The sequence below is a fragment of the Myripristis murdjan genome, chromosome 18 (assembly GCF_902150065.1).
Source record: "Myripristis murdjan chromosome 18, fMyrMur1.1, whole genome shotgun sequence".
Taxonomy (NCBI): Eukaryota; Metazoa; Chordata; class Actinopteri; order Holocentriformes; family Holocentridae; genus Myripristis; species Myripristis murdjan.
This window is the reverse complement of record NC_043997.1, coordinates 318,658-341,157: the sequence shown is the minus strand read 5'-3', so window position 1 is coordinate 341,157 and position 22,500 is coordinate 318,658. Positions and strand designations below refer to the sequence as shown.

Genomic DNA, 22,500 nt, shown 5'->3' with positions numbered 1-22,500 from the left:
ACACACAAATACACACAGCCTCACACACAAACACACACACACACACACACGGAGGCCAGTCTGTGCTCTGGGGGGAGGGGGGGTGACCTTCAGACAGGACATGGCTGACAGAGGACGAGCGAGCATCACTGAGAGAGAGAGAGAGAGAGAGAGAGAGAGAGAGAGAGAGAGAGAGAGAGAGAGAGTGGTGGAGCCCCATAGACAACACACACACACACACACACACACACACACACACACACACACACACACAGGACTCACCCCAGCTCGTGGCGGTTCGGCCCAGCAGCTCGTGGGTTCGCGGGTTCCAGAAGAATTCCCGCCACTCGCCCGAGCCTTTCCGGTCCTCCTCCTTGCTGCCGGACATCCTGCTGAGCGCGAGCGGGTCGATCCCAACCGACACGAGACCGACCGATCGATCTATTGATCAGAGACTGAGAGGATGGAGCTGCGCGCGCGGAGAGAGGAGAGAGAGAGAGAGAGGAGAGAGAGAGAGGAGAGAGAGAGACAGAGAGAGAGGAGAGAGAGAGAGAGCTCCAGCCTCCCCTCCCCCTCCCCGTGCCCAGATACACGCCCTGACGTCATCACCAGCTGCTCTCCAACAGCCAATGGAGGAGGGTCTCAGTTCAACGACCCCGCCCCCCACATACAGTGTGTGTGTGTGTGTGTGTGTGTGTGTGTGTGTGTGTGTGTGTGTGTGTGTGTGTGTGTGTGTGTGTGAACATGATGCTGCAGGCCACACATTTGACAGTAGAGCTGCTGCACGCACGCACGCGCGCGCGCGCACCCGTGTGCTTTGATGGTGATGTCACGTGCTTCTCATGCAACAACAAACAGAGCAGAGCAGCCAATCAGCTCTCAGCACGAGCTGCTGCTCAACACAATAAAAACAAACACGTTCATTTATGAGGAGGCAGCCGCCTGCTAAGGCTCAGATAATAACATCTTCATCATCATCATCATCACCATCATCACCACCATCATCACCACCATCTTCATCACCATCACCATCATCTTCATCATCACCATCTTCATCATCATCATCACCATGATCACCATCTTCATCATCATCATCATCATCACCATCTTCATCATCATCATCATCATCTTCATCATCATCATCTTCATCATCATCATCATCATCATCATCATCCTCATGTTTTTGCTGCTGATGTGAGAATCAAAAAGTTCTGATGATCAAATCAGGACTGAGTGAAGCTCCTGTCTGCTGATCAGTGTTTTATGAATTCACTGTTAATCAATATCATGTATTGATCTAAATGACCAGTTAAAGGTGTGTGCTGGAGGCCATGTGTGTGTCAGCCCCTCGTCACATCTGCCCACCTGCAGACTCACCTGCATGCCCACCTGCAGACTCACCTGCTGGCCCTCCTGCAGACTCACCTGCATGCCCACCTGCAGACTCACCTGCAGACTCACCTGCTGGCCCACCTGCAGACTCACCTGCTGGCCCACCTGCAGACTCACCTGCTGGCCCACCTGCAGACTCACCTGCTGGCCCACCTGCTGGCCCACCTGTTCAGGTTGGTTTATTTGCTGCATGATGCTTTAAGGTGGTCTGGTACTGTTTGTACTGAGCTTCCTCAGGACACCTGGCAGACAGGTGAGAGCCCCAGCTGTTTTACCTGTGGGGTCGTTCTCCAGGTCGCTGGCTCGTTAGTGCTCCACCTCGTTAGTGTCGTTGGGGTCACCTGACTGCAGGAGTGAACGATGCTCTAACAGATTTTCTTTCTGCTGTCCTGATCATTTTGTGACCCTAAAAATCGACGTGGTGACCCCATGGGGGGTCCCGACCCCCAGGCTGAGCAGCATAGTTACAACCCCGCCCACTCTGACATCATCATGATTTGCATAACGATGTTTAGTCTGTGAATGTTTACATGTTTGACCAAGGGGAGTGCCGCTGCTCATGGAAACCAACTTCCTGTTTACACTTCAGGAGTCAGAGGAGTAAACAACAACAACAACAACAGGATGTAAACACACGTTCAGCTTTATTTACATCCATGACACACCAGCAGCTGTGTGTAAACATCATGCTGTGACATGTTTGTGTAGAAAAACATCAACAGAAATGAATATACAACATAAACAATTAATACAAAATAAATGAAAGCATCAGTTCCCTGCACAGGCCACCTGGTGTGTGTGTGTGTGTGTGTGTGTGTGTGTGTGTTGGGGGGGGGGGGGGGGGGGGGGGGGGGGGGGGGCATACGTGTGAGTACAGCACACACATATGCTGTACTCACTGTACACATTAGACTGATTTATACTACAGACATCACTACATGCAGTAATACATGCAGTACTACAGACAGACATAGTACTACATAGAGCACTACTGGCAGACACAGTACTTTATGCAGTACTACATACAGTACTACATACATAGAAATGAAAAATGGGTAATTAATATAAAAGTATAAAGTTTTGGCGGGAGACCGCCCGTCTCCATGGAGACGCTGGAGGCTCGTCACTGAGGACAAATACTTTACATCATCGTTTGATTTGATAATAGTTTGACTGACCAAGTAAACTGAGGATCCCTGACTCGCAGATTTTTGTTCCAGTCCCACTCTTGCTCACCTGATACGATTAAGGGCTGGAAGGTGATTGGTGGAAACAGACCTACCTGGGCAGGACAGGTGTGACAGCGTCAGCCCTGGACCTGAGGCCTGGACCTGCAGCTGGTTTGGACTCAGTGAGGTCACTTCAGGTTAACCCTGCTGGGTTTTCTGCACCATGAAGGTGGTTTACTTTTTATCGGGCTACGTTGCCATGGTAACATAGGCTGAACACCTCACCTGCTCCGGAGCAGGTGAAGTTCAGGATAAGAGCTCAGCAGGTAGAAAAGCTCCACCCACTGACCAATCAGCTCTCTTGGAAAATGGCCTGCCCATTGGATGAGAGCCCAGAGGATCGAGTTCACAACTTGTGCTGCTTTTTTTCCAAGTTAGGCCGAGGATTTCTTTTCCCTTTCTTCTTCTTCTTTTATAAAATTAATACATTTTACTTAGACTTCTTATTTTAATTCTGTTTGTTTTTCTCACATTTTTTCAAGTTTGAAGAGAAGAAGGAATTCTTCTTGTTTTTTTACTCATGACTCTGCACTGTCTAACCAAAAATTGATCTTGTAGACTGATTTTTTTAAATATTTTAGAACATAAATGAGGGGAATTTAATTCAGAGGGTTAAATAAAAGCCTGATAAAATCCAGGCCAGCCTCTGGGCTCCTTCAGGTTTCCATTAGTTTGCTCATATTTAGTATTTAGGCTGGCTGCCCTGAAAAGTCCACATGAGAGTTGGTGCCAAATGCTTTACTGTCTTTAAGTGACAGTGAAATAATATTTTAACCAGCAGAATAAACACGAGGCGTCAGATGCTTATAAAATGAAATATCAAAATCAGTTGAATCAAAGTGACGATTCTGCTGAAGCTCAAACTGAGGGCAGCGGCCCAGCGAGGGTCGCCCCTCACTGTGAGAGAGGGCCAGTTCCTCTGCAGGAGTGTACGGCTGAGTGGGAGACACATTCATTTACTGAACACGCAAATGTTACTGCAGTCAGATCGACTCGTGCCGTCATGGAGGGGAAGTCAGACTATAATCCCAATAATTTACACATTGACACAGTCGGTGATTTTTTCCCAGCATTCCTTGTGGCTGCAGCTGTGTTGCTTTTTGCCTGGATGATGGATTTATATTCCTCATATTTATTTCAGATTATTGTCTGCTCCTCCGTCGTAAAGTATGCGGCTCAGGTGGATTTTTCCTTGTCTGTGATTGGTCGTCTGCAGCAAACTCCACCCTTTTTCTGTGAGCGCACAGATCTAGATTGAAAAGCCTGGGTTCAGTTAGCGAGTTGATAACCGCCTTTATGGGACCCAAAATCCGGATTGTGGATGTCTGGTTAAGTGAAGCCAGATAACTAAGAGAAACCCCGGGGATGATAATCCAGCTGCAGGGGACAGGGCCCTGGATCAGGTGTGCAGGTCACGTCCTGATGTAAACCAATGATTTACTTGAAAGGTGTGTTTGAAGTCACTGGAAGGGGCGTGGCTACACCTGCTGCACAGGTGACAGGTGATCAAACATCTTGAACTGCCTGAAGAGGAGACTGGGGTGGGGGGGGTCATCCTCTTTGTCTCAAGAGGATGACCCCTTACGTTTTCAGGAAGTGCACCCTCCAGGTGACGTCACAGCCAGGTGACGCCTCGTTAGCATGTCATGTCATGTTAGCGTCTTCCACACTCAGGGCTGTCAGAACTGGGTGTGTCCAGAGTGTGGAGTGGGCGGAGCTCCTGGGGGTGTGTCTTGGTGTGGGTTCATGGTCAGCTGTCTGCTGATAGGGTAATTCCCGGTCAGAGGCCCATCAGTCCATGCTGCCCTAGATAACGGCCCGTCCATGGGGGGCCCCGGGGCCCGATGTGGGGCCGGATATGAGCTGATAGGGTTTTGTTCCAGCAGCATCTGTCCAGAGGCCCGATGAGGCCCCCCAGCGATGTAAGATGGGGGAATTGGAGTGTCTCTGGCCAGGGCTGTTCCACCCAGGAGACCTTGGTCCTGGTGGTCTCGGTCCATCTCAGCCTGGTATGGCTGCTTCTTCTGGATGTGGACCTGGTCCTGGTGATTCATCTGGACCAAATATTGTTGTTTTTTCTGATTATTTATTTGGATCTGGTTCTGGTGGTCCATCTGGGAATGGAACTGCTGTTTCTTCTGGATCTGGTCCTCGTGGTTCATCTGGGTATGGCATTGCTGTTTCTTCTGGCTCTGGATCTGGTGGTCCTGGTTTTCTTGGTGATCCATCTGGGCGTGGAACTGCTGTTTCTTCTGGCTCTGGATCTGGTGGTCCTGGTTTTCTTGGTGATCCATCTGGGCGTGGAACTGCTGTTTCTTCTGGCTCTGGATCTGGTTGTGGACATGATTCTTGACGTCCTTCCAGTGGCGACCTCTGAGGGCCGGCTCTAGGTCCAGACATCGCTGGCAGACCTCCTTACCCGGGACAGACTGGACCAAAACATGGACCCCCAGCTGCCTCCAGACCGCCTCTTTCTCTGCAGATGACCAGGGGCGGCGACGGACCTTCCTGGATGGCGCAGGAGCTGGAGGACAGACAAGAAGTCCACATGAAGACATCATGACACAGACCTGACGTCCCATTCACATCAACCTCATCAGGAGGTCTACAGGTTTCATTGGGATAGTTACAACTTTCAAGAGTTATTTATGTGACACCTCAAATTAACTGCATGAGCAATTTCTCAATACAAATAAACATGAAAACAGCAGAGAAAGACATCAAAACATTTAAAAGACCAGAGTGAACAAAATTAAGACTTGACCTGGTTTAACTATCTGTCCTGCTCTTCATTGTCTTAAGACTCTTCAAGACCAGGATCTGAAGAAACCCTGCACCTGTTCACTGCATAGACCCCCTGAAGATCAGACCACTTCAGTATACCAGGTCTACTTACTGTTAACGTGGGTTAGCATTCTAAATCCTGGTGGCGTCTGTCTCTCACTGATCTCTGGACGAACGTCTGTGGAGACAGACAGGCGAGAGACAGACAGGCAGAGGAGAGACAGAGAAATTATTTGTGTATATTCAACATTGGATATGACACAAGAATTGAGGCAAAACAAAAGAAATGATTATTGATTTTAGGAAACAATGCCCCCACACACTGAAGTCGTCTGTGCTAAAGCCCACCAACGCACGTACTTTTATCGCAACCTGAGGAGTTTTAACATTGACGATACTTTTATGAGGATGTTTTACTTTTGTTTTATTGAGTCTGTTTTAATTTTGGTTTTATCTGCTGGTTTGGGTCTTGATGGCATTGTCAGAGCATGCAGTAACATTACAGGCACAACCCTCCCTGACCTCTCCCATACTTTTAACACCACGATTGTAATTAATGCCCAGACCATTGCTGCAGACCCCAGCTGCCCCCCGTCCTGCCACTTTAAGCCAGTCTCATCAGGGCGTAGGTGCTCCATGCCTAGATTCAGGACAAACAGTCTGAGAAATTCATTCATTCCCAATGCCATTTCTATTTTAAACAACCTTGATCTTGATTTGTGTGTTTTAAATGATTGAGTGATTTTAATGTTCTTAGGATTCTCTACTGCACTTATTATTTATTACTTATTTATGTACAAATGTATTTTTGTGTGTCTGTACGTGGTGTCTAATTTTAGTGCTGGCTGTACAACCAACTGCCCCTCGGGGACAATAAAGACCACCTTGACCTTGACCTTGACCTTGACCTTGAGGCAGCAGCCTTTGGCCCTGTAGATGTGGGGTTTCGATGTTTCAGACAAAAACACAACATGATCCTGGAAGGTGGTGAATCTGACTGACATGCAGCTTTGCTCATCACTCAGTCAAAAGCTGAGTGATGAGCAAAGCTGCACTGAGTACTGACTGAGCACCTGTTTGTTCTACAGAGCAGTTCACACCAAAAAATCTTGGCCATGACCATGTGTGTGTGTGTGTGTGCGTGTGTGTGTGTGTGTGTTGCTCTTTAAGGTGACGTGCTGGCTGACCCTCTGCTCTGCAGTCACGTGACAGTCACTGTTTTGCTTCTATTTCTACCACAAAGCAGCGCCTCCTGTCAGTGTGGCAGCTCTCTGCTGCCACCTTGTGGCAAAGACAATAACATCAACCTTCATGATAATTTCTGAAAATCAAAATCAGTGGTTGTGGATTTTCAATATCGACAACGCCTGCCTGTTAGAAAACCAAATGTAACGTCTGGCAAAGTTTTTTAAAGTTTGACTGAGGGAAGAACAAAACCCTGACAGCTGGGGGTGATGGTGTGAAGCATCAACAGGGGTCAAAGGTCACAGTCAGGACTCACCCTGTGGTCTCAGGTCGGGGTCAGGGGACTCGGCTGGTCTCGGGTCAGGTTGCTCCACCCCCCCGCCTTTACACTTGACCTCACTTCCTCTCTGTTGTGTTTGCTTCTTTAGCCCCGCCCCCCCTGCCATGGCATCTGAGAGACACAACAAAAACAACTTCTGTAATCAAATATAATGATCAATAAAAAAAATCACCAATAACATCTCCATCACACATCATTTCAGAGGAAAGTTTGTTCCTTTGGGCTTTCTTACCGCTGATTGGCTATAATGCTTATGATGTCACAGAGAACTTGAGCGCTGTGGTAAACAGCAGGACTGTGGGAGTGGCGGGGCAGCTCAGGTGCAGGTGCTCACCTGTGTCGGGGTCGGGGGTCGGGCTCAGGGCGTCCCACTCGCGCCCCAGCAGCTCGTAGAAGTCGGTGGTCTTGGCCGCCGCCTCCCAGTCGCCGTCCTGCAGACTTTCTCCGATGGCGATTTCACAAACCGTCTTCAGCGCCGTCTTCACCGCCAGGGGCAGGCGGCTCGACCGGTACCCGGACGCCTTCCTGGCGGCCGCCAGCGCCAGCCGGAGTCGGGGCGGGGCCAGGACGTCCTGGAGGCTCCACACGTTCGAGTCCAGGGACTTGGCGGCGAGGAGAAACCTTTTTCTAGTTTTCGACACACGTCCCTTTAGAGCAGCACGACTTATTTGGTGTCTCGGGCCAAAATCTCAAATAAAGTTGTGTTTGAAGAAAATGAGTTTGTATTGATGAACGCAGCATTTTTAATTTTTTTTTTTTTTTTTAAATATAGATTTAATTTATTTGGCAGCGTTTGGCCCATGAATCCTGGAGTCCCAGCTCTTTATTTTCACTTCCACGTCCAGCAGTAGCCAATCAGAGAGCAGCATGTGGATGTGTCAGCTGTTGCTAGGGGCAACATGTTGAGTTCAGCAGCAGCAGAGACTGGAGGAGCTCAGACGCCCCCTGCTGGTCTGTGGTGGTGGGACCAGATTATTTCTCCTTTTCATCCTTTTTTGTTGTTTTAGATTTTTTTTTCCTTCATTGGACATTTTGAGGTTTTGATGCATTCTCCATATTTTTTTAAAATTTTGATTTAGTTTTAGCTGTTTGGCTGAAGTGCATTTTAGTTTCATCACATTTTAGTTTTGATTTTTGTTTGTTTTAGTCGAGTCTTTTGTCAACAAAACCTCCTCTTCTCTCTGTAAACTCCTCGTGAATTATTATTTCCTCATTACAGCCTCTTGTAGTTTGTATGTGTGATTATTTATTTCTTCTTCTTTTTATTTTTCTTATGGACAGGAAAGTTCTCCTGTGGGTCGGTTCTCTCTGAGCTCAGGAGTTTGTTTCTGTCTCGTTTTATTTCATTTGACAAGGTCCTGATTTTTCCTCAGCTTTTCTCCACAAACATTTGTTTGTGTTCAGTTTTGATCTTGTGTTTGTTCCAGATAAAATGTCTGATGAATAAAAGGACTGTGCTAAAGAATAGAATTACGATGGGAACCCGAACCCTGACCAGCTGTAAACTGAGGCTGCAGTCGGCCACAGCAACAAACAGAACTGACTTTATTTCATTTCATTTTATTTTATTTTTCTTATTTCATGTCATTTCAACTATTTCACATGACAGAATCAAAGTTTTTTCTAGTTCACTGAAACTGAACTAAACACTAAAAACAACTGTGAACTTTTTAGTTTAACTGACATAAAAAAAAAACCTGACTGTAACAGACTAAACTCAGAGTGTGACGGGTTCCCTCTCCACACAGACGGGTTCCCTCATTAAACTCTACAGGTTTGGGGCGTCTGTCTCCATTCAGAGGAGTTTCCCAGCATGCCGTTGGGCAGTGGTTAGGGTTAGGGTTAGGGGGTTAGGGTTAGAGTTAGGGGGTTATTAAGTGTGAGGATGGTGTCACCTGATGTTACCTCCTTTTAGCTTCTATTTATTGTTTTTATGTATGTTTTCTTGTGTTCTTTTATATTGTTTTAATGCCTTTATGCTCTATGTAAAGCACTTTGAATTGCCTTGTCGCTGAAATGTGCTATACAAATAAACTTGCCTTGCCTTGCCTTGCCTTACCTGTGGCTCTCACCGCCTGTTCTTTCGCTGTAACTCCACCCACCACGTGATTTATGATGTCTGGGTTTATTCTCCTTCAAAGTAAAAGTCTGGATGTCGAGGACAGCCATGGCAGTGTCATTCTTCACAAGAAAACCCAGAATGTTAAGACTCTTTATGTTTTATCTAAAGCTGAACTTTCAGAAAACAGTTTGAGGATCATCGGTTTGTCAGAAAGACGTTTGTTACTCGCTGATTCTGGATTTGGATGCAGGTTCATCCTGATATGGAGCTCCTGACTGTGTCCCCCCGAGACACCTGACCTGCCCTCTGGGGTGTGTGTGTGTGTGTGTGTGTGTGTGTGTGTGTGTGTGGCTCTGCTGCCCCCTGCTGGACCTCAGGAACACCTGCCTGCTCACTCAGCAACAGCCTTTACACCTCCACAGCTGGAGAGGTGTGAAGATATGATCAGAAGCAAGCCGGCCTCTGATTGGTCCAGAGTTTGCCCGTCAGTGGGTGAACGTGTTTGTTCCCCCATGATTTTCCACAGTGAGGTATGGAAGAGTTTTCCCAGCTGCTTTGGAGCTCAGCAGCTGACTGTCCAGGTGATGTTGGTGTTTTTTCCTGAGACAAATAAATTCCACCGTGTTGCTGAAGACTGAAATCAGCCTCAGTGCTTTGAAACTACAAGAACTTTGATTATTTTTTGCCAAATCTGCTCTCTGTGTTGCTGAGATGTGACGTGCTGAAAGCTGTTTTCTCTGCAGCACCATCAGCTGCAGACAGGGGGCGCTATGACTGTGACAGACAGCTGTATGTCTGTTGAACCGGCTCAAGCAGAGCAGCAGGAGCCTCACCTGGACCACGGCGAGGTGTCAGCTGACTGACAGTGAAGTCAGACCCGAGGCCTTTATTAGTCACAACATGCAGATAAACCCTCAGAGAAACACTGGCTCTTAAATGGTTCTTCAGAATGCTCTCTGGTTCTACAAAGAACCACCACCAGTTGTAAAACCTCTTTATTTAGTCAGTTCTTTTCCTTGTGGATTAATGTGCAGATTATTTCCTCAGTGAGTGGATTAATGTGCAGATTATTTCCTCAGTGAATGGATTAATGTCTCGCTCTATAAACCATCAGAGAACAGGGAGAGATGCCACAGCGTCACAGCTGACATTTTTAATAGCTCGTCTGGAACCCAATGAAGGAACAAGGAACGTGGAGAACCGGCCAACAACATGTTCATGCTGGTTTCCAACCCAAACACAATCATCTGATTTAAAAAGCTCAGAGAACCTTTTAGTCTGAAAAATTACTAAAGAACGATTTAAAAAAGGTTCTTCACTGAACCAGTTGGGTCCACAACTTTCTTTAAAGAACATATTTTTTTGATGTAGTTCTTTAAAGAACTATTTATTGTTCCTCAAGGAACCTTTTTTTGGATCGTTCTTTGATGCACGTTTGGAGGTTCTGTAAAGAATCATCTGCAGAAAAAAAGGTTCCTCAAAAGAGCCTCTTGGTAAAAGGTTCTTTCTAAAGTTTTAGGTGAGTTCATATTTTTCAGATCCCATCATCGCTGAGCATCGCCGAGTGTGATGTCATGTTGCCGTGGCGACAGCCCGGCACAGACGGGGGCTGGCGGCGTTTCCACATGAATTTGCCGCTCAGGTCTCTGACAGACCAATATGTGTTACCGCTCAGTCTCATTAAAAATAATAATAACTGCTGGTCCTATTTATGGATTTAAAGGAGCTCCCAAAGGTCATGGCCAGAGTTTCTGTGTTACATTACCTCAACATAAATCATGCATTCTCTCATAATCTGTTCCTCTTAGTGTTCCCTCTGATCTGTCTGGTTCCTCCCTTTTAAGCCAAAACAAAAATGTTGCTGTGACCCTTTGGGGCTCTGTAGGATTTCCTTCTTTAAAATTAAATCACTCATTCACAATATTCTACATCATGCAGAAAATGTGTGTGTGTGTGAAAACGGGTTATTGATTAGGGGTGGTGTGTATCTGTAACACACAGTTAATAATCATATTAATTACTAATAATTCATGCAGACTGCCTCAGAGCCTCGGGGACTCGGTGTGTGTTTGGTGTGAAAACGCAGCTGAAACACCAAACACACACCGACAGCAGGCCGAGGTGCTGACAGTCAAACTGTGGGGTGCAGTTCCCTGTGCAGCCTGCAGGGGGCAGCACAGCCTGTCAGCCGGGATGAAGAGAGTCAACTGTTTTCTGTCTCCTGTTTTTATTCCAGCAGAGGAAAGAGCAGCTGAACCAAACTGATACAGATAAATAAAATAACATCAAAACAAAACAACAAATTAAACAACAAAATAAAATAAAATAAAATAAAATAAAATAAAATAAAATAAAATAAAATAAAAGTTTAAATCAGTTGTCAACACTGGCAGGGTATTTTGGGCTTGTGTTGCCATGGTTACAGTACAGAGGTGTGTACAGGTACAGTTTGTCGGCCATGTTGGCTCCACAGTCAGGCTCCATGGCTGTTTCCATGGTAACCAGCTGATATTGACAGTGTTGGAACATTTCACCATGGAGGAAAAATACTGACATCCTGCTACTTTCAAAGTAAGACACAGGTTGAAAAAAATCTAAACCACTTCAAAAACCTGAATGTAAATGTTCCCACCTGGACTACACCTGGACTACATCTGGTCTACACCTTGACTACACCTGGACTACATCTGGTCTACACCTTGACTACACCTGGACTACATCTGGTCTACACCTTGACTACACCTGGACTACATCTGGTCTACACCTGGTCTACACCTGTCTACACCTGGACTACATCTGGTCTACACCTGGTCTACACCTGGACTACATCTGGTCTACACCTTGACTACACCTGGACTACCACTGATCTACACCTAGTCTACACCTGTCTACACCTGGTCTACCACTGATCTACACCTGGTCTACACCTGTCTACACCTGGACTACATCTGGTCTACACCTTTACTACACCTGGACTACATCTGGTCTACACCTTGACTACACCTGGACTACCACTGATCTACACCTGGTCTACACCTGTCTACACCTGGACTACATCTGGTCTACACCTGGTCTACACCTGTCTACACCTGGACTACATCTGGTCTACACCTGGTCTACACCTGGTCTACACCCGGACTACATCTGGTCTACACCTAGACTACACCTAGACTACAACTGGACTACAACTGGACTACAACTTGTCTACACCTGTCTACACTGCAAAAAGTCAAAATCTTACCAAGATTATTTGTCTTATTTCAAGTAAAAATGTCTTATTTCTAGTCAAAATATCTCATTACACTTAAAATAAGACATGATCAGCTCAGAAATAACTTGTTTTTAGACAATTGTCTCTTGTTTCAAGGGAAAATTCACTTGAAACAAGTTAAAGTTTGCTTGAAACAAGAAACAAATTCTGCCAATGGAACAAGCAAATTTTTACTTGTTCACTTGTGTCACTAGTAAAAAATTTGCTTGTTCCATTGGCAGAATTTGTTTCTTGTTTCAAGCAAATTTTCACTTGAAACAAGTGAAAATTGTCTAAAAACAAGTTACTTCTGAGGTGATCGTGTCTTATTTTAAGTGTAATGAGATATTTTGACTAGGAATAAGACATTTTTACTTGAAATAAGACAAATAATCTTGGTAAGATTTTGACTTTTTGCAGTGTACACCTGATCTACACTTGGCCTACACCTGGACTACACCTGGACTACACCTGGCCTAGCCCACACTCAGGGCTGCTGGCCGACCTGCTGCCACACTCTGACTGTTTGAGCTTCAGGTGAGCCTCGGGACAGGATCTGCTGCACCTGGCCTCCAGGTGAGCCGGAGGGGGGTTTGTGTTCAGGATGAATTCAGCTGAGAAGACCTGAACCATTCAGGTGAAAAGCTCCAGAGCTGCAGCTGCTTTCTGTCACAGCTCGCCCACACCTGGAACAGGAGGCAAACAATAACACTGAGGAGCTGATCCCAGGGGGAGGAGCCTGTTACCAGGGGGGAGGAGCATGCTGTTACATGGGAGGGGCCTGTTACCTTTGTGAGGGTGGTGGTGTGATGTGGGAGGGGCCTGCTGTGAGGTGGGCAGGGCCTGTTACCTTTGTGGGGGTGGGGTGTGATGTGGGAGGGGCCTGCTGTGAGGTGGGCGGGGCCTGTTACCTTTATAGGGGGCGGTGTCGTGATGTGGGAGGGGCCTGTTACCTTTGTGAGGGTGGTGGTGTGATGTGAGAGGGGCCTGCTGTGAGGTGGGCGGGGCCTGTTACCTTTGTGGGGGCGGGCTTTCGGCAGGTGAGCAGAAGGAGGCCGAGGAGCAGTAGCACAGCGACAGACAGGAAACTGCAGAGCCTGAAACACAGCATGCAGCAGCTGTGACGGTTAGCACATGTCAATATTAGCAAATCAGCCAAAGCATAAAAAATAAAATATATTTTTTAAAAACAATAAGAAAAGTACCAGAAAATTAGAAAAAAAGACAAGAAACTTCGCAAGACACAAGCCAAAATATCTTTTGCTATAAGGGTCCACATGGGGCAAAATCATTCTGAATGGAGCTGCAGTTTCTGGGGGTCCAGAGGGAAGCGTTTGGAAACCCCTGAGCTAAAGCCAGATTTGGAACAGCATGAAGGGTCAAAGGTCAAAGTTTAAGGGTTAGGGTTCTAGTCAGGTGACGTACATCAGTGTGAGGACGACCCACTGTCCACGTGCACCGTCTGTGGAGAGGCAAATCACAAACATGAAACCTCTGCAACGCTGATTTGATAAAGTCTGGAGACACAATTCAGAAAATCTCATTTTGTTATCAGTCATAATCAGCTCAGTTTGTTGGAGCCAACAGGGTTAGGGTTTTCACTGAACAGTACCACTGGTGACCACAGGAGGCGCTAAACTGTAGAATTAAACTAACTGTAGACACACACACACACAGATGCCACAGAAACAGGGTTCTCCTGCGTGGAGTGTGATGTTGTGTTGGAGGTGAGGTTACCTTCCTGTCCTGCAGGTGGTGCTGTCGCTGTCGTGCTGGTCCTGGCTCCGCCCACACAGACTGAGTCTGAGAACCAGGAACAGGAAGTGAGGATCACCTGGCCCTCAGCTGGCACACACACACACACACACACACACACACACACACACACACACACACACACACACACAGTCAGACTGTTAATACTGTGATTGTAAAACAAACTAAATGATAAGACAGGAAACCTTTAAGGTGCTGAGTGTCACCTGAGCAGTCGGAGCACCTCTGACACTGAGCTCCTCTGATCCTCCCATCAGCCAGAACAGAGCAGTTCCTCTTCATGTAGAACCCTAATCATCAGAACCAATATTCATATCAATAAACCATCAGACTGAACAGAGCACCTCATACATTTAACAGTTTGACTTTGCTGTCCAGTCCATTCCAGTCCAGTCCAGTCCAGTCCAGTCCAGTCCAGTCCAGCCCAGTCCAGTCCAGTCCAGTCCAGTCAGGTCCAGTCCAGTCCAGTCCAGTCCAGTCCAGTCCAGTCAGGTCCAGTCCAGTCCAGTCAGGTCCAGTCAGGTCCAGTCCAGTCCAGTCCAGTCCAGTCCAGTCAGGTCCAGTCAGGTCCAGTCCAGTCCAGTCCAGTCCAGTCCAGTCAGGTCCAGTCCAGTCCTTGTCTTTCATTGTTTTGTTCTTTGATTTCCACAGAAACATTTTAAACTGTCACCTCGTTGTTGCACAGAATCAAGAGGAACAGGGTCCCTTCACACTTCAAGCCCCTCCCACCTGAGATCCAGCCCTCCTCCAAGCCCCTCCCACCTGAGACCTACCCCTCCTCCAAGTCCCTCCCACATGAGATCCTCCCCTCCTCCAAGCCCCTCCCACCCTCATGCAGTTGGTGTGTGTCTCTGATGTCACAGGGGAACAGGAAGTGGTGAGGCAGAGTCATGCTAAGCTATGCTAAGCTAAGCTAATGTACCAGAGCTATGCTAGGTGAGGGGGAAGCATGACACATGATTGGTCCGAGGTAGCCACGCCTCTGTGTGGTGACTGATTTAGACTTTGGCTCCGCCCCTCGGTGAAAGTTCTGGTTTGTAAGATCTGACAGTCGACTCGTCAGGCCTGACTCAGCGCTGACTCAGCGCTGTCTGTGATTGGCTGGTTTGTGTTTTACCTTCAGGACAGAGGGGGCAGTCCCGCTCCCAGGTGAGCGGCACACTTCCTGTCCTGTTGGCGCCAAACGTCACCTCCAGCAGCAGGTACGCCAAGCCGACCTGCACGAGAACACACCGTCACACACAGGCCCCGCCCCCTCCTGCACCACAGCTGCAGGCCCCGCCCCCTCCTGCACCATAGCTGTGGGCCCCGCCCCCCTTTCTGCCCTAACTCTTACGCCCCTCCCCCGGCTCTGTGTGGCCGTGAGGGGGCGTGGCCTGCAGATGTGATGTTCGGTTGTTTTTTTGCTCCGCCCCCTCTTCGTCGCCTCGTAACTGACAGGAAACTGAAGCTCCAGACTCCAGAGGGTCTGCTGACTCTGCTGTGGCAACGGCTGTATGTAGCTTAGCTTAGCTTAGTTTAGCTTAGCTTAGCTTAACATAGCATATCTTAGCTTAGCATAACATAGCATAGCTTAGCTTAACATAGCTTAGCTTAGCTTAACATAGCTTAGCTTAGCATAGATTAGCTTTGCTTAGCTTAGGGGGCAGACAGCTCGCTGCCTGTTAGCTCGTGTTGGCGGCCATGTTGGGGCGGCGGCTCTGTGCTCTTCATGTCCGAGAGCAGCACAGAGAACTTTATTTAAAAAAGAGGCTTTGACAAGATTATGTCAGTTTGTGATGCGTAACAAACTGACAGCCTCGTGCCGAACGGCTCAATACAAATACTGTAATGTTACAACCCAGATCAGATCCAGATCAGATCCGGATCAGATCCAGATCAGGTCCAGATCAGATCCAGATCAGATCCAGATCAGGTCCAGATCAGGTCCAGATCAGATCCAGATCAGGTCTAGATCACATCCATATCAGATCCATATCCAGATCAGGTCCAGATCAGATCGAGATCAGGTCCAGATCAGATTCAGATCAGAACCAGATCAGGTCCGGATCAGATCCAGATCAGATCCAGATCAGATCTAGATCAGATCCAGATCAGATCCAGATCAGATCCAGATCAGGTCCAGATCAGATCCAGATCAGGTCTAGATCACATCCATATCAGATCCATATCCAGATCAGGTCCAGATCAGATCGAGATCAGGTCCAGATCAGATTCAGATCAGAACCAGATCAGGTCCGGATCAGATCCAGATCAGATCCAGATCAGATCTAGATCAGATCCAGATCAGATCCAGATCAGATCCAGATCAGGTCCAGATCAGATCCAGATCAGATCCAGATCAGGTCCAGATCAGATCCAGATCAGGTCCAGATTGCCTCCTTGTTGATTTTAGAAAGTCTGGGCATCAAAAACACGAAGATGTGATTTTTTGCAAACCAGATTGAAGCCAGATCAGATCAGATCAGATCAGTCCAGAGGCTCAGATCAGAAACTGTTTTCACAACCGACACGACGAGGAGGACGAAGACGAGGATGAAGATGAAGATGAAGACGAGGACGAAGACGAGGACGAAGACAAGGAAAACAATGAAGACGAGGATGAAGATGAAGATGAAGACGAGAATGAAGACGAGGATGAGGACGAGGACGAAGACGAGGATGAAGATGAAGATGAGGATGAAGATGAGTGTGAGGATGAAGACGAGGATGAAGATGAGTGCGAGGATGAGGACGAGAATGAAGATGAAGATGAGGATGAAGATGAGTGCGAGGATGAGGACGAGGATGAAGATGAAGATGAGGATGAAGATGAGTGCGAGGATGAGGACGAGGATGAAGATGAAGACGAGGATGAAGATGAGTGCGAGGATGAGGACGAGGATGAAGATGAAGACGAGGATGAAGATGAGTGCGAGGATGAGGACGAGGATGAAGATGAAGACGAGGATGAAGATGAGTGCGAGGATGAGGACGAGGATGAAGATGAAGATGAGGATGAAGATGAGTGCGAGGATGAGGACGAGGATGAAGATGAAGATGAGGACGAGGTCTTGTCCAGAGAGCCGCTGTGGTGCGGGGGGTCAGAGGTCAGAGGTCAGAGGTCAGCAGGCAGACCGAGAGGAGAGGAGACCCACTGTGACTATTTTTCTGTTTTCCTTCATGAAGGTTCAGCTGGTGTCCTCCTGCGTAAGGATACCGCCTGCCGGATCTACTTTCTGATTCACACAGGAAAACCACAAGAAAACAGACGAACAAACTGCACTGGGGCTTGTTGTTGTTTCTATAGTGACGACACAAACAAACACACACAAACAAACACACACACACACACACACACACACACACACACACACACACACAAACACAGACACACACACAGACACAGACACAGACACAGACACACACACACACACACACAAACACAGACACACACACAGACACAGACACAGACACACACACACACACACAGACACACACACACACACACTCAGAAGACTTTGCTGCATTACTGTTGAAGGGTTAGTCCATAATGTTTTTAGTGTTGCCATCAGTTCCCTGTGTGTGTGTGTGTGTGTGTGTGTGTGTGTGTGTGTGTGTGTGTGTGTGTGTGTGTGTGTTACCTCCACAATAACCAGACTGCGGTCAAAGTCTGAGAGACTCCACTCACACACACACAGACACACACAGACACACACACACACACACACACACAGACACACACACACACACACACACACTCTCTCAGTTCTTCTCACTGACTGAGAGCAGAACTCTCTCTCTCTCTCTCTCTCTCTCTCTCTGCCTCGCTCGCCCTCTGTTACATAAACACGTTGAAGCTCCTCTGTTTGTCTTTTCTCAGCAGAAGAAACAGTGTGTGTGTGTGTGTGTGTGTGTGTGTGTGTGTGTGTGTGTGTGTGAGTATTAGTGTGTGTCAGTGTGTGTGTGTGTGTGTGTGTGTTGAAGTGTGTGTGTCAGTACTCACCTGTAGTTTGCCCATGTTGTTCTCACTCAGGAGAGAAACACACCTGGGCTTTAAGAGCTCGCTCGCCCCGCCCCGAGAGAGAGAGAGAGAGAGAGAGAGAGAGAGAGAGAGAGAGAGAGGATTGGAACCTGTGGAACCTGTAGTGAAGTAAAAAAAAAAAAAACACTGTAACTAAACCTTTTGAAAACATGACAAACTTTATTTTTTAGATCACAAAAGTAAGAAAAAAACACAAAATGTGACAAGAGGTAACATTAAGGTGATTAAAAAATGTTTGTTTTTTATTTAAAAAAAATAAAAAGATGCAAATATTTGTTATATGTTTTTTAAAAACACATAACAACTGACATGTTCAAAAGAGAGATGAATTTACACACACACACACACACACGCACACACGCACACACACACGCACACACACACACACACACTCACACACACACACACACACATACAGGCTGTAGCATGTCGAGACGATGAGACTGTGGTCTCTTTTGTTCTGGGTCTGGACTGCTGCACACACACACACACACACACACACACACACACACACACAGCCTGATTTGATTTTGAGGGTGAATGACATCATGATTTAATTAAAAATAAACTCTGACAGTAAACATGAAAACATGTAAAGTTTATGAAGAAGTGAAGGGGTTAAATCACAGTGAGCAGGAGGGAGGGGGAGGGGCTAAGCACACCTGGCTCTGAGTGACGCACACACTCACACACCCACATACACACACACACACACCACCTGCAGTTGTTGAGTTGCCGTGGCAACGAGAAACAAGCAAAGGCATTGAAAAGGAAAGTGCCTCACAGACTTTTTGCAGCAGCACGTACACACTAACGTCAGGTGTTGCCATGGCAACCAGCACCAGCAATTTGAACAACGTGCACACACAGACATACACACCCACACACATACACACCCACACACACACCCACACCCCACACACACACTCTCACTTATATTAAGTACATTTTTACACAGTGAAACTGTGTGTCAGCCAATAGAATGACATCATCCGTGATGTCATCAACCCTCCTACATCACAACGAGGTCCGACATCATGACAAGGTCCAACATCTGGAGGAGGTCTAACATCTGGAGGAGGTCCAACATCTGGAGGAGGTCCAACATCATGATGAGGTCTAACATCTGGAGGAGGTCCTACATCTGGAGGAGGTCCAACATCATGATGAGGTCCAACATCTGGAGGAGGTCCTACACCTGGAGGAGGTCTAACATCTGGAGGAGGTCCTACACCTGGAGGAGGTCTAACATCTGGAGGAGGTCAAACATCTGGAGGAGTTCTAACATCTGGAGGAGGTCCTACATCTGGAGGAGGTCCTACATCTGGAGGAGGTCCAACATGTGCTCTCTCTCTGTTAGCTGCTAGCTGATCTAACCGTCACCGCCCTGATTGTTCTTCTTCTCTTGTGTTTATTCTGTTTTATTTATTTATTTAATGGCCCCAGCACCTGGATCAGGTGAGCAGATGTGAGGACGAACACCTGGACCCAGGGCGTTTCTCAGTTTGTGTTCTTTTCTGTTCTCGTGTTCTGGTCTGTTCTTGTGTTCTTGTCTGTTCTGGTCTGTTCTCGTGTTCTTGTCTGATTTTGTGTTCTGGTCTGTTCTTGTGTTCTTGTCTGTTCTTGTGTTCTCGTGTTCTCGTCTGTTCTGGTCTGTTCTTGTGTTCTTGTGTTCTTGTCTGTTCTTGTGTTCTTGTGTTCTTGTGTTCTTGTCTATTATTTTCTTCCTGTGTTCTTGTGTTCTGGTCTGTTCTTGTGTTCCTGTGTTCTTGTGAAACGTCATCAGTCCTGCGTCAATTCAAAGTTCCCATCTGACCAAGTTTGGCCCAAATTCCTGGATGTGTTCTGGCCCCGCCCCTTTTAGCGAGGACGCATCGGCTGGTGAAATGTGTGGACTCGGAGCAGCCAGGTATCCCAGCATGCATTTGGCACCAACCTGTGGTGATGGCGGCAGCACCGGAGGAGAGAACTCAGAACTGTAACACTGATAAGTGAGACCATGAAGAGGAGAAGGAGGCGGAGCTGGAGTCGTTATTATAATCAGAATCACAGAATCAGAATCAGTTTCATTGTCATTTCCTCATGTACCTCATACATCAGGAGCCTGACATGTCGTTTCTCCTCTGTCACTTGCAGTGCAACACAACACATAGAGCCCATTCAATAAACATAAAAGATAAAAACCGAGGACATAACATAGACTAACATTTAAAAAGAGGCCCACTGGGACATGCAGTTCATATCTATATCTATCTATCTATCTATATATCTATCTATCTATATGTATATATGTATATATAAAATTTAAATAATAATAATAATAATAATATCAACAGGCTGTCATTTATTTAAATTGAATTAAATTATTTAAATTATTTATGAAAAAAGAAAAAAAAAACCCAGCAGAGTACTGTTTATAATATTTGTTTTATTATAAACACAACAGGAGATCTGCTTATATTAAATATTGCCCAGACAGCTGAGATGGAGAGTCATCAAGCTGCTGCTGTTCTGAGTGTGTGTGTGTGTGTGTGTGTGTGTGTGTGTGTGTCCTCCAAGTCTGACAGTTCCTGAATCCCAGTACCGGGCGTCGGGTTCTGTCACTTGGTCTCATGGTTTCACACCAACTCTGAACCTCTGTTGGAGCGGGTTGTTCCTCAGGTTTAGGTTTTTTTCTTCTGTTGTTTAAATTGTTCATATTTCTATTTTTTCTATATTCCTTTTTTTATAATGTTTATATTGCTTGTTGCTATTTATTATCCGTTTATACTGTTTATAATGTAAATTATGCTTCATATTTTGCTATCCACTTTGCTGCTGTGATGCGTGGAATCTCCCCACCGTGGGACTAATAAAGGAATATCTTATCTTATCTTATCTTAAGTCTGTTCTCCAAGTCTGTTCTCTGAGTTTGTCCTCTAAGTCTGTTTTCCAGAGTCGACCTCAAAAAGTCCCAACTTCAAAAGTTTGCAAGTCCGAACTTGGGGAGCTTGGTGTTGAGAAACGCTTCTCGATACCTGCTGCTGGGTGTCAGGTGGGAGGAGCCACACCTCCACCTGCAGGGATCACAGACTCACCTGCTGGACAGGTGCTGATACACACCTGCTGTTCTTCAGGAGGAGGAGGAGGCTCCTGCAGGTGTTCAGATCCAGAGCCGCACTACACACACACACGCACACACACACACACACACACACACACACACACACACACACAGAGAGAGGAATGGTGTGCAGTTTGTGTAAAGTGGGTATGTTTTGTGTCGGTCTGCAAATGAAGTTCCTCACAGAAAACAAAGTTATTTGTATTGATATTGATAAACAGGCTGATATATGTATAAAATAAACACACTAATTGATATTGTTTCTTTTTAAAATATCTTTGATGAATGAATGTCTTCTTTTCAAAGATTTGATGTATTTTATTCAGACGTTTTGTGATGTTCTGGTGATGTTTTTGGAAAACTAACTTCAGGCACATTTTCGGCTCGTTTCTTGTTAATTTGCTCCCCAGGTCTTTCCTCTGTTTTTAAGCAGAAGTCCAGTGTTTTTGTTAAAGCCTGAACTCAGTCAAATCTCTGCTGCTCTGTCCAGCCTCTGTCGTGAACGCGCCTGGCTCCGGACTCGTGCCCGACTGTTTATGTCCGCCTTCCTGAGCGCTGATTGGCCGAGAGGCTTCCACCCGGAGGAGGGTCCGGTGCGCATGCGCAGTAAAGCACGGTCAGGAGCGTGTTTGGAAAGTTTGAAGTGAAGAAATATAGCAGTTTGGTCAGAACGCGCTTTGGAGCCGGAGCGTCACTCACACTGACCTCACCATGCTCACCTTCACTATCGATCATCCCGCTTATTGGTGATTGATCAGGAAACATTTCACTTTGTGCTGCGAGCCAACTCTGCTGTCAACAACATCAGCGCGTGGAGAGAGACAGGAGAAAACACACAGAGAGACAGACAGGGCAAAACACGGAGGGAGAGACAGACTCCGAGGAAACATCCAGGACCGACGCCGGGAGGACGAGCCCAGCCACGCCGGGGGAAGGAGCGCGTCCGCCGGCATGAAGATCGAGTTCGCCCCGCTGAACATCCCGCTGCGGAGGAGGCTGCAGACCGCCGCCGTGCTGCAGTGGGTCTTCTCCTTCCTGGCTCTGGGTACGACCTGTCTGTCCGCCTGCCTGTCTGTCTCTCTGTATGTCTGTCTGTCTGTCTGTCTGTCTGTCTCTCTGTATGTCTGCCTGCCTGCTTGTCTGTCTGTCTGTCTGACTGTCTCTCTCTGTGTTTGTCCCTCTGCTCGCCTGTCTGTCTGTCTATTTGTCTCTCTGTCTGTCTGACTGCCTGTGTCTCTCTCTCTTTACCTGCCTGTCTGTCTCTGTCTGCCTGCCTGTCTGTCTGTCTGCTTGTCTGTCTGTCTGTCTCTCTGTCTGTCCCTCTGCTGGCCTGTCTGTCTGCCTGTCTGCCTCTCTGTCTCTTTGCCTGTCTGTCT

At 47.0% G+C, this 22,500-nt stretch overlaps 3 protein-coding genes and 1 long non-coding RNA gene across 6 annotated transcripts in view; 1 reads left to right on the top strand and 3 right to left on the bottom strand.

Moving 5' to 3' along the window:
- atp1b2a (ATPase Na+/K+ transporting subunit beta 2a) overlaps positions 1-477 on the bottom strand; it is a 13,684-nt gene extending 13,207 nt beyond the window's left edge. The window contains exon 1 of one of the 2 annotated variants that reach the window (XM_030076417.1): positions 262-477. In XM_030076417.1, the coding sequence (XP_029932277.1) occupies positions 262-367 (106 nt within the window). In that variant the 5' untranslated portion in view covers positions 368-477. The remainder of the gene's footprint in view (positions 1-261) is intronic. The other variant, XM_030076418.1, reaches the window with a different exon arrangement.
- A 3,097-nt stretch (positions 478-3,574) lies between these two features.
- The window catches only part of LOC115376631 (uncharacterized), a 38,627-nt gene continuing 19,701 nt past the window's right edge, over positions 3,575-22,500 (bottom strand). The window contains exons 5-9 of one of the 2 annotated variants that reach the window (XM_030076346.1): positions 7,244-7,530; positions 6,886-7,020; positions 5,497-5,562; positions 4,931-5,124; positions 3,575-4,864 (exon numbers count right to left, since the gene is read on the bottom strand). In XM_030076346.1, coding sequence (XP_029932206.1) covers positions 4,280-4,864; positions 4,931-5,124; positions 5,497-5,562; positions 6,886-7,020; positions 7,244-7,530 — 1,267 coding nt within the window. In that variant the 3' untranslated portion in view covers positions 3,575-4,279. Of the gene's footprint in view, positions 5,125-5,496; positions 5,563-6,885; positions 7,021-7,243; positions 7,531-22,500 lie in introns of both variants that reach the window. The other variant, XM_030076345.1, reaches the window with a different exon arrangement.
- On the bottom strand, positions 11,865-13,721 carry LOC115376747 (uncharacterized). Its single transcript, XR_003929838.1, has 3 exons — positions 13,237-13,721; positions 12,671-12,907; positions 11,865-11,963 (listed from the first exon to the last, which is right to left on the bottom strand). It is a non-coding gene; the product is annotated as an uncharacterized LOC115376747 (long non-coding RNA).
- The window catches only part of mogat3a (monoacylglycerol O-acyltransferase 3a), a 9,750-nt gene continuing 8,989 nt past the window's right edge, over positions 21,740-22,500 (top strand). Inside the window, exon 1 of the mRNA XM_030076009.1 lies at positions 21,740-22,169. Within this exon, the coding sequence (XP_029931869.1) occupies positions 22,076-22,169 (94 nt within the window). The 5' untranslated portion in view covers positions 21,740-22,075. The remainder of the gene's footprint in view (positions 22,170-22,500) is intronic.